Raw genomic sequence first — 15,799 nt, forward strand, 5'->3', positions numbered from 1 at the left:
ATTAAGTGGGCTTTTCTCCCTCTTAAAAGGTACCAAAATATGGTAGAAGTTGCTTAAAAAGTTTCCCCCGAGGTTTAAGAAAGTAAACATTTAGTGTAGCTGGCAAATGGAAAGCGCAGCCTTGAATTCTTGAACTCGGCTCATGTTGAGTAATGACTTTTCCACAGCTGTCATTGGTGAAACGTCTTTCCCGGTAAAGCGGCTAAGTACCTTTACAGGTGACGTTATCGACATCGAGAATTTGATCATCGGCGCAGCCGCAGGACTGGCCATCGGGAATGGCGAGACACAGACTGCTACACCCTCCATTATTAACTCGACATGCATTGGAGCCTGCACAGACAGACAAACCAGGAAGAAAGACAGAAATGAGTCATCAAGTCAGTCATATGTGACGGGAAAAATATGACGGGGGGGGGGGGTGGGGGGGTCTACCTTGCTGCTGGTGTGCATCATAAACTCTGATCTCAAATATTGGCGGCCGCTCGTTGCGCAGTAAAGTAACTGTTTTAGTGACCTGGTCCAGTTTGTAGATGCTGCCGCCACGGTATTCGTTCCAGAAGAGAAATTGTTTATAATGACACAATCCAAAGGCGTGATTCAGCTCCTGCCCTTCGTACACAACCTGTTCATTTAGGAAATAAAGAGGAATGATGCATACAGCCTTCCTGATTCTGAAAAGAAAGGATTTTTTTTTTTATGTCCTACGGACAATCGCCAACCTTTCGCTCAGTGGTGTTGAGATAAACCAGTTCGATGCGGTCATAGTAAGCATCCACCCAGTACAAGATACCCTGAGGAATGTCGAGGCTCAAGCCGTTCGGCCACAGCACCGTTTTGCTGGTCAGAAACACTTGGTGATGTGAACCATCCATCCAGGCTTTCTTGATCTTCCCTCTATTGCTCTCTGTGGGATCCTCCTCCCAGTCGGTCCAGTACATCCAGCTGAGGGACGAAACATTCACAGGAGATGAGACATTTCTCGAGCTGTGACAATTTTGAGCTGTGATGTTCTTTGACGAAGCATCCCACAACAAAACAAAGGAAGGAGTATCAGTTTTTGGGTTTTTTTAAATCCCTTGATTGAAAACGTGCCAGCTCCCACATACACCAACACAATCGTGACCAACAAAAATCTGCACTGCAGGCAGCCCACATAGCTGCAAGCCACACACCCTCAGATCATCCTCCCCCAAACATAACAGCTCAAACATTTAAACAAAAAGAATATCAAATTAACAAACCCATGCTGGGGATCCACAACAATGGCCCGAGGGTGGCTCATTTTGCCCTCGATGAGAGTCTTGCGAGTCTGTGAAGCCTTCTCCAGCCGGGCCACACTGATGGTCTTTTTAGGCCCATCATCTGTCCAGTAGAGATTACCTCCCATCCAGTCTACCGCAATCCCTTCTACTGTGTGGATACCTGAGATAAGCCGAAGAAGGCAGCGTGAAAAGAAAATTAACTAGGATGAATATCAGGAGAATAAAATTCCTGATCTTGAATAACATTACTGACTGATTATTCTTGTAGCAGCCAGCAGAGATCATTTCTTACCTTCTTTCAGTATGGTGTCCCTCTCCGTACCGTCTATCTTCTGCCGGCCAATAATGTAGCTGGTGGCATCAGCAAAGTAGATGAATTCGCTGGCAGCATGGAAATCCAGAGCTCGGGGGTTCATTAGGTTCTCAATGGGGATCATGTACTCATCAGGCACCTTTGCATTCATGTCCATGCCCCTGATGATCCCAGGACGCCCCTTACCGTACACCAAGAACAGCTCGTGGTCTGGTTCTGCAGAATATCATAGATAAAAGTGAATAAATGCTTTCATTTAGTGATTTAATACCACGATTACCTCACGGCCATGGTTCATTATCGGCGGGGGAACTGATGGCGACACGTTCATCACTGTCTAATTAAACTCACTCTTGCAGGATTTGCCATCGCTCCCAAGACTGAACCCCGAGCGACAGCGGCAGGTACGCGTCTTGTGACTGTTGCTCAGCAGACAAATGTCCGAACAACCTCCGGCTTTTCCAAACTGATCCAGGGCACATGCATGGCTGCGTACTGCGGAGGGAAACAGGTGCACAAAAGCAACCTTTAACGTCACGATGCATATCAAATAAACTCCAGTGGACAAACATGGAACCGGCTGGTAAAAGCATTGCGCACCTTGAGGCTGTCGTCTCTGGTGGTAAACGTGCAGCGCAGCTCCTCGGTCTAACCGAGTCACCACCTGGAAGTCGGAGGTGTTGAAGCGGTTCACTCGAATCACACTGGTTTTGGGGTTCAGGTTGCCTTCATCAGAGTTGGTTGCATAAAGATAGTTCTCAAACACGGTCAGTCCGTAGAGGTGCTCAATCTGGTACATTAAAGAAGACAGAAGAACAATGACATTACAGAAGAGTCTTGTTAGACTCTCGTGAAGCAGTTCGTAGTGCCTGACTAATGGTTTGTGTTATATTGTTGGAGAGTACACATTCTTTGGCAGATCCACCGCAATTTAAAATGTGAAGACATCTCTGAGAGACAAACAGACCCACAATCAGAGATACAGCGTTTGTGTAAACTTGGCACAGGCCAGCACGATGGCTCCACTCCCCATCTGCTGTTAAGCAGAAAGAGAGCACTTTTACTTTTATAAGGGGCTGATTTGTGCAGCTCTCCTCTACTGTCAGAAAGATGTATGGCCCGGTATTGCATTACCTCCCTCCACCTCACACACACACACACACTGCACCATTACTGCCACGTTTCACCCCCCACCCCAAGCCCCACAGTCCTGATTTCATTAAGAACATTACTCCTCTATAAGTTTGAGCCAAGCTTCACGAGGGCCTGGCTAATATGTTTAGAGAGGCACTGGCAAGGAAAATCACACACTCTTTAAGTATTATCAATCAAGGCTATAAAAAGGCCTCATCCCCCGGAGAGGCGTACTCGCTCTGCTGAGACACAAGGGGGATGACTGAAAACCAGCACTGCCTCTAAAGATGAGATTAAATCAGCGATGATACAGATTTAAACAACAGCTCTTTTGCGTTATTGATGGAAAGAGAAGCAAATATAGGACAGGAGATACCCAAAGTACATGTTTTCATCTGGATGTAAACAACGTGTGTTGGGCTCACCAGCAGACCCTGGATGATGGTGTGTCGGTTCTTGCCCTCGTAGTCAACAACTTCAATGTAGTCCAGGTAGGCGTCGGCCCAGTACACCAGCCGGTTCACCAGGTCCAGAGTGATACCATGGGGGAAGACGATTTTACTATCAACCAGCTTCGTGCGGTTCTGACCGTCCATGTCGCAGCGCTCCACCCTCGGAGTGGACCCATAGTCGGTGAAAAACACTTTACTGTTGTAGAAGGGATCAGATGGGGGGGGGGGGGGGAGAAATGTAATTAATAAAATAAAAGAACACATTTTCTACTTTTTGGCAGTCAAGGGACTGCCTTTTCTCATTGAGAGTATTTCCTTCACATTTTGAGGTGAAATCAACTTGATAATAAAACAAAATGTTCTGATTGAAACACACATTTCCAGAATTTGATTTATTGCAAGTGTAAGGAATACGGATCTTTCACATTTTGAAAATTCCGGCATTACACAATATACCAGAAGTAGCATTCGTAGTCACTTATATCTAACAGACTAAGATTATTTCTAGAACATGAAATGAAGTAGAAATGGAGAATTGATACTCCGAAAAAGGAAGTACATCAGATAGCAGCTGCCAAGCAGAAGTGTCAAGTGTCGGTTTCTGTCTGGGAGACGGGCTTTGATTTTTCACTGCCTGCTTTATCAGCACATTGTCTGATCATACGACAGCACTTTCCTCTCCGGCATTGCTAAAACAGCCTCGAGGGCGATTCGAGGTCAAGAGGACTGGAGAATACAGACCCCATGGCTGGATCCAGGGCGATGCCTTTTGGGTTGTACAGCTCCTGATCCAGCAGGGTCACGCACGTCTGGCCATTCTTGTTGCAAACAAACACTCGGTCATCCACGTCGTCCACAAAGTAGAAATTTCCAGTCAGCCAGTCTATGGCCATCTGTTCCACATCTGAGTGATGGAAAGAGTAAAGAGAACCAGTTAAGACACAAAGCTTCATCATAACTCTCAGTCGTATACCGGAACAAATCCAAGAAACTTTGTTTTTACGATGCCTTGATCCTCTTTTAAAGTGTTCCCAACCTCCCGACAAAAAATTACATTTAATAATGTGCTTCTGTAATCTATCAAGTTGTCCATCACCAGCACGCCACTTGTGCTTAAATGAGACGTGAGAGAAGGGAAACCAACACAAAAAGTTACAGGGAGAGAGTGAGAGGTGAAGCATTGCACATCGTGAACTCAGATCCTGTCAGTTGCTAAACACTTTGGATGTAAATATATCTTATGTGTGGATGACTCACAGAGTATAATTAACAGAAAGTCAATTCAGGTAAAGTTTTAAAGGTAGATGTGGCTGTAGCTCTGGATATAGAGCGGTTGTCATTTGACTGAAGGGTCAGCGATACAAAACACTGACCCTAAAACAGCCTCCAAAGGTTAAGAGCAGTTTTGTTCCTATGGACTATTGGCATGATCACAGTCCCTAGGAACTGAATTCAAAGTTGGTTTAACTCAGGCAGAAATTCACTCACAAACTAAAGAAAGATTAGTGTCTTTCCCAGAAATTCAAAGAAAAGTTCAGCTGTTACATTTTCAATTTGTAATTTAGAAATTTCATCTGAACTGAAGATTGCAATCACTGTACGATAATAAAAGCATGGGGGAAAAAAACTAAATAAAAATCTTTTTTTTTTTATAAGATATCAAGCAAACAAAAGCCATAACTCATCCGAAGTCCTTTGATAAATGTTCCTACACAATCCAAAAAAACCTACTGGACAAACGATTTTCTGATTATATAAGTTAGTAGGATGAGAGCAGGCTTTTCGGTGACTGAGATCTGCTTGTGGTAAAGATCCCAGCTCATGATTCACACGGAACAAATCGTTTACTGAATCCTTCTTCTCTGGATACAAATATGTCTTGTCACATGTCTTTATGACCAAGAGAGGAAATGGAAATATACAAACATATTTCCATGATATGACAGAAATATACCAGCTGAAGTTCAAAAATGTTACGTGTCAGCTTGAATATGACCCCAAGTGCCCCAGTATTGGTGCTTCTCCACCGACAAAGGAAGACGAAATGTTGTAATCCCACTTCTCGCAGACCCTATAAGCCAATCTAGAAAGAGGAAGCACTGCAGAGACAGACCTTCATTTCTGATGAGGGGACAGGGGATGTTTAAACAGCTGCCAGAGCTCGTCCTTCACAACAGACCCACTGTACACACACTGTTTAAGGGGCCACGCTTCTCTGTCCAGGAAATCTAAGGGACAACTTTGATGCTGGGGTACGTAACATCATTGACAGTGAGCCAGCCTCTTCTAAAGCTTTGGCCATTCATAAAGAAATGTCTGTGCTGGAGCCTCCAACAATGCTGCCAGGAGCACAGAGGTCCACTGACACATCTGGGCCCAATACGGAGGACTTCCTCCCCGCCGACCGATTGACCGACCGACCATGCACAGAGCTTCAGAGTGGAACCTGAGCGTGAGGCTCACGGTGTTCTTGCTTATGTTATGAAAAAAATAATGGGAAGCTTGGAGTTCTACCAGCAGACAGGAAGGTTTTGTCCACATTCCAGCTTGAGAGAAGTCACTGACATTCAGCCAGCCTCATATCTATACATGAGTTACTTTCAATATAGAAATGATTAAAGGCAATATAAGAAAAAGAGCATCGGTGTTGGATCAAAACCAGTCCACCATCTTCCATAAATACGCATGAACCTCAAAATTCTGATAAAGGGGAAAACTTTCTCACAGAGTTAAGAGGGATAGTGATACTCCCCCTGGTATCAGGCCTTAAAACCCTGCTCCTCTAAAGAAAGCCAGCTGGAAGCCTGGCTGCACAAGGCATTGATTAGATTCGTATGCCGCGTTGTGCAACTGCGTTGTGTAACCAACTACAACAAGTGGACCCCCAGATCCAGAGAAGCTAGCCAGCCTGTTGACGTCTTCACTCATGCAGCTTCTGGTAAGTGGAAAGTTTGCTGGGAAACTGAATGAACACACCCCTTTCTTCTCATCTCACAAGCCCTTTCTCTCCCTCTCTCTCGACCGGGAACACCTTCCAGCTCACACCGCTCTGCGGAAACGGTTCGTAAACCGAGGGGGTCTCACTGGCAACAACAAGCAGGCTTTCCTCCCACGTAGCACAGGTATTTACATACAGGGCCACAGCTCACAAAGTTTCTCTAAGCACTTATATAACAGGACTGAGACCGGGAAGGCATGCCACAAAGTGTGCACTTTAATGTCGGCTCCTCTATTTGTACGCCAGTGCAAGAATTCCTATATTTATATGCTGGTGCAGGGTAGATAAAAAAAATAATAAATCACCATCATCCGGCCTTCATAATCCTTTCCGTGCCATGAAGATCCTATTAATCTGTGCAAAAACCTTTCTGACCTCTGAAGAGCATGGTTTTGGAGTACAGCGATTATGGTTTTCCGTAGGGATCTGACATATGACCTCTATTTAAGAGCCAGTAATTCCTAACAGTTAAGGCACTGGCAAATCCACCACTGCAACAAGTGGAAAGGAGAGGCTACACACTAGATAGAAGGGCCCAATGACATATTTTCCCAAAAGCCAAAAGAAAAAGACAAAAACTTTAAGTTGAGATGCCACACTTAAGAGTACATATGTTTTATATGCAACTGGAAGCACAAGATGTTTATAATAAGATCCCAACATCCATTTACAAAGACTTTTCTATGTATTCTGGTAAAATAAATAAATAAATAAATAAATAAATAGACACGTGAGGCAAGAGGAAGGAAGTGTGAGCGACTGACACGGGGAGACATTCTGTCTCCTGCTGTGCAGTCCCGCTCAGAGGGTGGAGAGGAAAGGACGAGCCGGCGCTGCTTGTCTTTTATCTCCCCAGTCAGTATTGCACAGGCAGACAAGAGCGGGCCACATCTGGAACCCTCGTCGACTTATCTCCCTCCGCTCTCTCAGGATCCCACAAGCTATAAATCTTCCCGTTTGTGTGAACCCTGCTTCAGGCCCTGCACCCATCCCCAGGTTACACTCACCAGTGCACCTGAGCCCAGAGAACAAGCAGTGAGACTCTTTTTATAATGAAGGTTTATTATCAAGTCGGGGTGAACTGATGACTAGACGTCTTTTACCGACACTTTAAAGTAAATCTCGACATGCTAGTTTCAACCAGCATGAGAGGACAACGTGTGTGTGTGTGTGTGTGTGTGTGTGTGTGTGTGTGTGTGTGTGTGTGTGTGTGTGTGTGTGTGTGTGTGTGTGTGTGTGTGTGTGTGTGTGTGTGTGTGTGTGTGTGTGTGTGTGTGTGTGTGTGTATATATATATTAACTGAACTGAAGTGGAACTACATACATGGACCAGCACATATTGGTAATCTAAATTCGTGAATTCATCGTTCATTAACGTTTTCTGTATTTGAAAAAAAATTGTTAAAAAGTTGTTTTTCGTGTGAGCTGAGCGCATACTTTCTGTGTTAGGGTTTAGTCTTAGTGAAGGGGCTACAGTACATTAATAAGAGGGTCAACAATAATAATGTTGGACCGCCAGGTGTGTTCTGGGTGTGTGTATGTGTGGAAGAGCCTCAGCCCTGAGCATGTTACAGTGACCTGACTGGACAGGACCTGGGACGACCAGAGGAATGTAGAGGCTGTTCAAGGCTGACATAACCCAGCAGAGGAATGTAAATACCATCTGCATGACCATTCTCTCTCACACAACCTCGGTTCAGCGAATCACCACCTTCTCCCTTTCATTTTTATTATTCTCTTCACTTCTGCTTGGGGATTTTTTTGGTTAGTTTGTTTGTTCTCAGGGTCTGTTTGGCTTCCATTCTTCTATCCTAGAAATTGTTTTAATCTGACAATTGCTTTCCCTATTGTGTTTAGCCACACCAGAATGGCTGACAGTATTGCTGGGGGGTGGCGGCAGACAGTGAGGTCCGCCTCGAGACTCATGACTCGGACGGAAAAAAGCATTTTAATAAGGGTGAGAAGGAGGCTGCGGTTTTAATTGAAATAAATGAATACAATGCCTATTAAGTCACTGTGGACAGTCTCAGACTCTTCCTGCATCGATGTTTCTTTTAGCTTAAGAACAGACGTGTCTGTGTTTAAATGCAGCCATAAACAAGCAGTGTGAGACTCACAAAATTAAAAAGGAACATCAAATCTTTACTTATCCACTTGTTTGGGAAGTGGGTTTGTTTTAACATCATAAAAGTAACGTGGCTGTATTTACACACCCTTTGGAACAGTTCTGATGTTGTGACTTATTTGCTAAAAAAATCAAGTCAAGGGAATTCAAATGAAGCAAAACACCATGGCGGCATGTCACAACATTAAAAGCAGAGGCGCGATGACGGACACTCAGAATCACCTAGAAAGACCCCCAATGTGAGGACTCTGGGGGTCTCAGAGTATCGGGGCCTCTCTCAGCTGTCAGCAGAGACCAGTTACACAAGAACCCATTAAGAGCCGATATAAGCCGAGGCACCTCTAACCATGTCGCAGGTTTCACATCCCACGTTTCAGGGTGCTCACACACCCGGCTCCTCCAGTTGTTTTCTTCACGTCTGCTGTTCCGTGCCCGGGGCTGATTCTCAAGGGAAAGCTTCCCACGTGCACGCCTGCGCGCACACGCACACGAACCCACGCCCTTGCCTTTTTATGTTTTGTCTACTTTCTGGCCCCCATTCTTAGAGAGTAACGGCTCTGTCAGTCAGGCGAAGGAAAACAAACCTTGTCAGGCTTGTAAGCAGAGATAAATCATGTCAGCGATGTATATGACTAAGACGCTCACTGGGAAGTGATCGCACGCTGTGTTTGTGCGCGCACGCCTGTATGTGTGGGTGTGTGTGTGTGTGTGTGTGTGTGTGTGTGTGTGTGTGTGTGTGTGTGTGTGTGTGTGTGTGTGTGTGTGTGTGTGTGTGTGTGTGTGTGTGTGTGTGTGTGTGTGTGTGTGTGTGTGTGTGTGGTGCGTGTGTTGTTGTTGTTGTTGTTGCTCAACAGATGCATTTTAAAACAATGCCTATTGAGGACTGTGCATCCGCAGGCCAAACATTCATCATCAGAGTTTGTCATCAGCACACAAACATGTGCTATCTGCCCACCACGTCTACTGGGACAAAATGTACGTACAGGCCTTCAACGGCAGAGAGGATGTTTTTCTGGCAAGACCTTACACCAAATGTTGTCATTTTAGAACCCAATGACTTGGAGATCAGGCAGATGCTACATCAGATTAGACTCACATGCAATAAAAAAAAAAAAAGGGAAATGGAAAAACAAATTTTCCATGCTTCTGAATAGCTACACACTCGTACATTAATCAAGATCAACTGTATGGTACTGCTCTCCTGTCAAGAAATGTGCAAACTAATGCCTGAAGGCATGCTGGCAGCCTTTTATGCATCAAATCACCATACACGTATTGCTTCTATGGAGAGCTTTTGCTGTATGTCAGGGTGCCCTGGTTCTCAGACAAACCGTCAGGAAAATACAGCTGAACTCAGCGTTTCTATTTGGAACTTTCATGCTGGTATGAGCAGCTTTCACAGACAGGGCTGTGTTGCCTAACATCTTACATGAGTCTCATGAGAGCGGGGGGAAAACCTAAGTTGACCACTGGATCCCTAAAGCAATGTATGTAAATTTCACATCTAACGGCTCTAACTGATTGCCCGAGCTCGACAGGAGTGCTCTTACACTAGACGTTTATTCCATCTTTAGTGGCAGTCCACAGCTAAAATGCCATGTCTATGAATATGCATTCCCCTTGACACAAAAGCCCATCCAGTGTCATTAGAGCCAAATGGGATCACACCAATTTTCTGCTGATTGTTTTTTTTTTTTTTTACTCACGGTGCAAGCTGAGGGTGATGTTGATGGTGCGGATGTTACTGACGCTCTTCAGGTCTTGGATGCTGGCGCACTTCAGCTGGGTGGCAGCGGGAGTGTCTCCCACGTCAATCCAACAGACGGTCTCCTCGGCGTAGATGAAGTCCATCGCCATGGTCTGCTTGGTGGGGATGGAGTGCAGGCGGGATGTGGAGCCACTCAGAGACGTGCATCTGATATCGTGGAGGTTGGCGATCAACAGCACAGGGAGACGATCCACGGGTTCTGAAATCAACCGTTTACACGCGATCAGTGTTCATCTGGGAAACAAACTGTGCTCCACCTCGACGATGTGACCATCTGACGTGTTACGGCTATTTTCAACATCTCTGGTCTCCATTCCATTCTGTGGAGTCTTTTCTTACCATTTTTGGCTTTGCAGGAGCGGTTGTCTGGCTGCAGCAGGTAGCCTTCCACACAGCTGCAGGTGTAAGAACCATTCGTGTTCGTACACGTCTGACTGCATGTCCCATAAACACTGCACTCATTGAAATCTTTCAAAAAAACAAAAAAAACACAAGAGTGCATTTGGTGATTGATTATATAGAAAATCATGCTCAAATATAGCATTTTCAAGTTTTCTAGTGTCTGAAGTATTCTTCCCTCCATGCAGAAGACAAATCACATGGTTACTCCGAGTTCTAGTTTCACCAAAACTTAAATAACTTTGCCAAATAGCCACCCACCTTTACACGTCTTTCCATCTGCGGCAACTTCGTAACCATGTGCACAGTAGCAACGAGGGCCATCGTGAGTCACTGCACAGTAAAACTGGCACCCATGGGAGGCACAGTCTGGTGCTTTTTCTGAAGAAAAGATATACAGGAAGACAGAAAGAGAACGGTGGTTATTCACTGCAGATAAAGAATTTTATCTCCACTGGGAAATCAGTTTGGTCAGTGATTGTGGGTGTACGTACGCAATCGTGAAACACACGTATGTATTTGTGCTTTATGCAAGCATGTGACAGACGTGGTGACTTGAATGCGCACACATTAGAGGCCCTCTTCTTTCTCATCCCCAGAGGGGACTCAAGGACACATCCTTTTGGCAGGAAATGAAAGAGGGGAATCCACACATCCCCTCATCGTGCCTTCTATAGGATGTGCATGTGAATGCAGATGTGTGTCTGTCTGGGCTCGGAGATGAATAGAGCTGGGCGTCTGCCATAGATAGCAATGATAATGGGTCAGCCAGCAGCACTCATCTGATCCTACAGAACAAATGATATCTCAGAAAGGGTTGGAGAGCTATAAGGCTCCAATTTTAGAAAGTGTTTCATTGCATACTTGAGCGCATCTAACAAGAACCGGCGAGTGACCCTCTTTGGGTGGGTTCTGAACCGGAGTCCATTAAACCTGTGTACAAATCCACAGAGATCAGCTCACACACGAGAGAGCCATATTTACAAAGCAGATGTGATCCACGTGCATTTATCAAGTAGTTTTATATTAGTCATTTGGTTTTGTAAGCTTGTATTTTTAAGCTATATAAAATCCCAGTCGACCCGGGATGACGAATGCCTTATACAAACAACTCAAGTTATCTAGACAAGGAAGTTGGCAATTACACAAAAGTCTCGGGCCTTTCAAGTTGTTATAAAGTTTGCTCGGAGCAATATGTTCGAGCCCGAACTTGTCAAAGTACAGGCTTAGTGACAATAAGCTGAGTCATGACCAAGATGTTTTATGGTGACTAACAGATGTGTACAAACTTTGTACACAATAGAATGATCATAATGACTGAGGTTCCCGACTTCTCAGTCAGATCAGCTCAAAAGTAAACAAATAAAAAAAACAAAAAAAAAACATTATTCCCAAAAGGAAAAAAAAAATAACTTGAGATTTAACTAGTGTGTTTGACGTGCTGGGTTTGAGAGGGACTTTCCATCTTTACTCAATGAATTTGCCTAAACATTTATATCATATGTAGTGAGACAAACTCTGCCTCCTCACAGTTACTGTGCAAAAGCTGTGTTTAAAAATACACACCAAAAAAAAAGAATAAAAAAAAAAAACTATTTGTCAAGTGTATTCTGAAAATTGTTTTTTTTACTGTAAACGTTTCAAGAGCAAATTTTCAAAACTCTGCGCAAAGTAAAATGCACATTTTTCCATTGTTTGTGCTATTTAAAGGTGATGGATGAAAGTGTGCCAAGCCGCTGTATTTATCGCCAAGTGAAAATCTCTTGGTTGGAATGCATCATGTAATGAGTGCACAGGTTTTCCCCTGTTAGTTGCTTGTATTCCAGTGTGAGGGCAAAACAATGTTGTGAAAAGAGAAAGTTCGTGTGATGAGAGTTAAAGTTATTATTTTACCCTGATATCACTGTGCCACCATGGAAACATGGGAAAGTTGCCTCAGCACATTCACATCCATGTTTGTTGTGTCTGTCTGATCCTGAGCAGCAGAAAGCACCTCCGGCTCTGTATGTGCTGAGCTTTCTTCAAGGTAAACCTCATTTTTCCTCCTCCACTGATGCAAACGTTTGCTCAGGTGTTTTTTTTGTTTCGTTTTGTTTTTTTAATGTAAGAGAGCCATGGGTTTGCTATGCTGGAATTGGTATTATATGGTATTGAATAGAATTTAAATGCTGAGGATGTAAAAAAAAAAAAAAAAAAAAAACACTCAATGAGTTGCAAAAGGAACTGATAATGAAAAATCATTTAATAATTCACTAACTGCAAAGTTGGATGAAATTTAAAGAAAAGCTCCACACTAACACCCCCCCCCCAAAAAAATAAAAAATCTCAAAACCAAAAAAACCCCCAATGATTGGTCATGGACACAGTGTGTACAGCAGCTAGAACGGTTGAGTTGTGAAGAGCAAAGGGTGGACTAGTGAAGAGCCCTTATTACATAAAGCCTGTGGCACTCGGCATCATAATAACCCTTTTGTTGTTGCCTCAGTGAAAGGAAGAGTCCCCCAGCAAACACTTTAGCCCATAGCGAATCTATTCAACTGGCTTCACACAGGGAGAAACCACAGGCAGCCAGAGAACTAATGTATCCACAATATGTACCTCTGTCTAGGGTCATTGTGTTTTGTACCTGCATGTTCAGCTGAGGGTGGGCGACAAGAACGAGAATGTCAAAGCTTTCTAAAAAAAAATTATGTTTCATGTGAACACAACATCTTAGCGGATTGGAGCTGAATCTATTATAAATATTGGCAGACTGACTGAAATCAGATTAAACTTTGAATATAAATTAGATCAGGGGTGTCAAACATACTTAGGTTCAAAGGCCACAAACAATTTCATCCTGAGTGGACCGGACCGCTAAAATAGTGCCATAATAAAGATGCAAATTTTTCAATATTTTCACAAAGCCAGATAATTACAACGGACAATGGCTACAATCTCATCATAAACCCACTTTTGATGAAATCTTCTGGCGCAAAATACAGTGCAATGTCCAAAAGATTTATGCATTGTGCAGGTTTATATAAACTCACCCTGACAGCACGGCTTTGAGGCTTGTTTGCTCGCAATGAAGGAGCTATCTTTCAGGGCATCATCACCGACACCATAGCTGAGGTCTGAGTATTGTGCTGTGTCTGCTATTCTAACGAAATGTTTTGTTTTCTGAGAAAGTTTCACCATTTTCTTGGTGGTTTGGCCCGATTGGAGACCTCGCAGGCCGGTTTTGTCCCACAGGCCTTAAGTTGAACATCCCAGAATTAGACCATCTTTAACAGTTATAGTTAAAAATATCCATGGTGGGTTTGGAAGATTAAATACAGAACATACTTCCGAGGACACACTTTGATGACCTTTTACGGCCTAAATCTTAAGAAAACTCCTTCCCAACCAACCGTTTGCAGCCATGCAATATGTGAAAGAATATATAAAAATAGAAACTGTGGATAAAAACAAAGCCAAAAGAAAAAGAACTGATTAAAAAAGTGATTGAAGCGGGTACATAATAGAGTGGCGTTTGTCCACTATCAACAAGCCAGAGCCAGCAGCAAGCCAGACGTTTGACCAGGGGTTAATGAATGAAACAAACAAATCACACAGAGACACGCTGGAGACCTTCAGGCCTAAACAAGCATGCCAAAAGTTATTGATTCGGTTACTGCAAGGATAGCAACCCTCAACTTCACTCATCTTTTGCTCTTAAGGAGAAGCTGAGAAGGAAGGCATGGTGCAGTATGTATAAAAAAAAAAAAAAAACGCCGTAATTGACAGTGTGAACAGTGAAGATCTTGAATTTTTTTAACCATCTTGGTGTTGTAACACTTGTGTGTGAGAACCTGAGCAGACGTCAGTGACTCAGCACAGGAGGCTGAAACGATGAGGCATGCACCGTAATGACAGCACAAGCTGCAACAGCATGCCTCTGAGGCTGCGACAAGCCTCCGCTGACACTCAGTCTGGAGCTCGTCCTGCTTTATGGTGGGCCGTTCACACCGCTGCAGGAAAAAAAAAAGAAATCTTCCACCGCAGCGGACAGGGCCGAGGAGGAAAAAAAACACAAAAAAAAAAACTCAAGCAGACAAAAGTGAGCAAATCAGTCCATTGGCAACAGAAGAGTCACAGTAATGGGAAAAGTGACGGAGATGGAAAGAAGGGGATGAGCTGCCCTTGGACTCGGAGGTAGGGGATGAGGAAATTTATGAGAGTTGACATTTTCCTCCAAGAGTGAATCATGCTGCAGACAGTCCAGGTGCAACTGGGTCACATGGGTTCAATGAAGCACAAAACGACAGGTTTGTGGTCACAGGCGAAGTTATGCAACGAGAACTGTCACAAGTGAGTGATCATAAACTGAGGACTCGCGAACCTTTCCCCTCAACACGATCACTTCCTCCATCCTTCAACAAATTTCTGAACTAAGCCATCGGCCAGAAATCAACCTCTCTTTGCATTTCGATAAGCAGAATCGGACACGGAAAAAACAAACACTTTAAGGATTGACAGTATGCGCAGGCTATTCCAGCATGTGACATTTCAAAGAGGCAATTGGCAGGACATTCCTACCTTTGTGCTCTCACTGTCTGGAAACAAGTTTTCACATGCCTTTGTCCTCTGCATGCAGCTGACAGAAGCCCACTGTTTTCTCACGCAGTGCCATCAAATTATCTCATGTCTACTTTAACTGTGTGTTCCCGAAATCACCCGAAGACTATTTGAATTTGCTCCGAGGAGCTCTCACATCGTGTCCCATATATTTGCTCTCAAAATCTTTTCTGACCTGCTCAGGCCTCTTTCTTTCTTTTTTTTTTAATTACATGCAATTTACAGTAACTGTACCATTTCATTTTGATGTATATGTGAACCATCCACCTTTAATGTTTACAAAATAGTATAGCCAAAATTTAAATGAGTCAATCTGCAAATCCACTGTGTGATTTCCTGCTTTCATGATTCATTTTAATCATAGATAGTAACAGCCAGTGTGAGTGTGTGTGTGTGTGTGTGTGTGTGTGTGTGTGTGTGTGTGTGTGTGTGTGTGTGTGTGTGTGTGTGTGTGTGTGTGTGTGTGTGTGTGTGTGTGTGTCTTAATCAGGAAGAGAAACCAATTGTGAACATAAAGTGTATTTATCGGCAGTAGTTTACAGGCTTTATTATCAAAGGGGGCAAAGTAACCATTTGCAAACCTACAAAAGGCAGCAGGTTGAGTAATCAGCAAACAGTTGCTACGTTCGTCCCGACAGTGGCGGCACGCTCTCCAATCCTGAACTTCCACAAACACGAACGTACCAGTGAACTTCCAAAGCAGACGAACACTAATGTGGAAAGCTTAACTTTCTGAATGAACTGAGG

General features: G+C 43.8%; 1 protein-coding gene across 1 annotated transcript in view; it reads right to left on the reverse strand.

The window, feature by feature from the left end:
• The window catches only part of lrp1ab (low density lipoprotein receptor-related protein 1Ab), an 81,240-nt gene that overhangs the window by 38,148 nt on the left and 27,293 nt on the right, over positions 1-15,799 (reverse strand). The window contains exons 4-15 of the mRNA XM_080495969.1: positions 10,715-10,834; positions 10,394-10,522; positions 9,993-10,253; positions 3,906-4,068; positions 3,138-3,360; positions 2,179-2,368; positions 1,930-2,073; positions 1,558-1,794; positions 1,245-1,425; positions 723-945; positions 436-625; positions 211-333 (exon numbers count right to left, since the gene is read on the reverse strand). Coding sequence (XP_080352095.1) covers positions 211-333; positions 436-625; positions 723-945; positions 1,245-1,425; positions 1,558-1,794; positions 1,930-2,073; positions 2,179-2,368; positions 3,138-3,360; positions 3,906-4,068; positions 9,993-10,253; positions 10,394-10,522; positions 10,715-10,834 — 2,184 coding nt within the window. The remainder of the gene's footprint in view (positions 1-210; positions 334-435; positions 626-722; positions 946-1,244; positions 1,426-1,557; positions 1,795-1,929; positions 2,074-2,178; positions 2,369-3,137; positions 3,361-3,905; positions 4,069-9,992; positions 10,254-10,393; positions 10,523-10,714; positions 10,835-15,799) is intronic.

This window comes from Blennius ocellaris (assembly GCF_963422515.1).
Source record: "Blennius ocellaris genome assembly, chromosome: 5".
Lineage (NCBI taxonomy): Eukaryota > Metazoa > Chordata > Actinopteri > Blenniiformes > Blenniidae > Blennius > Blennius ocellaris.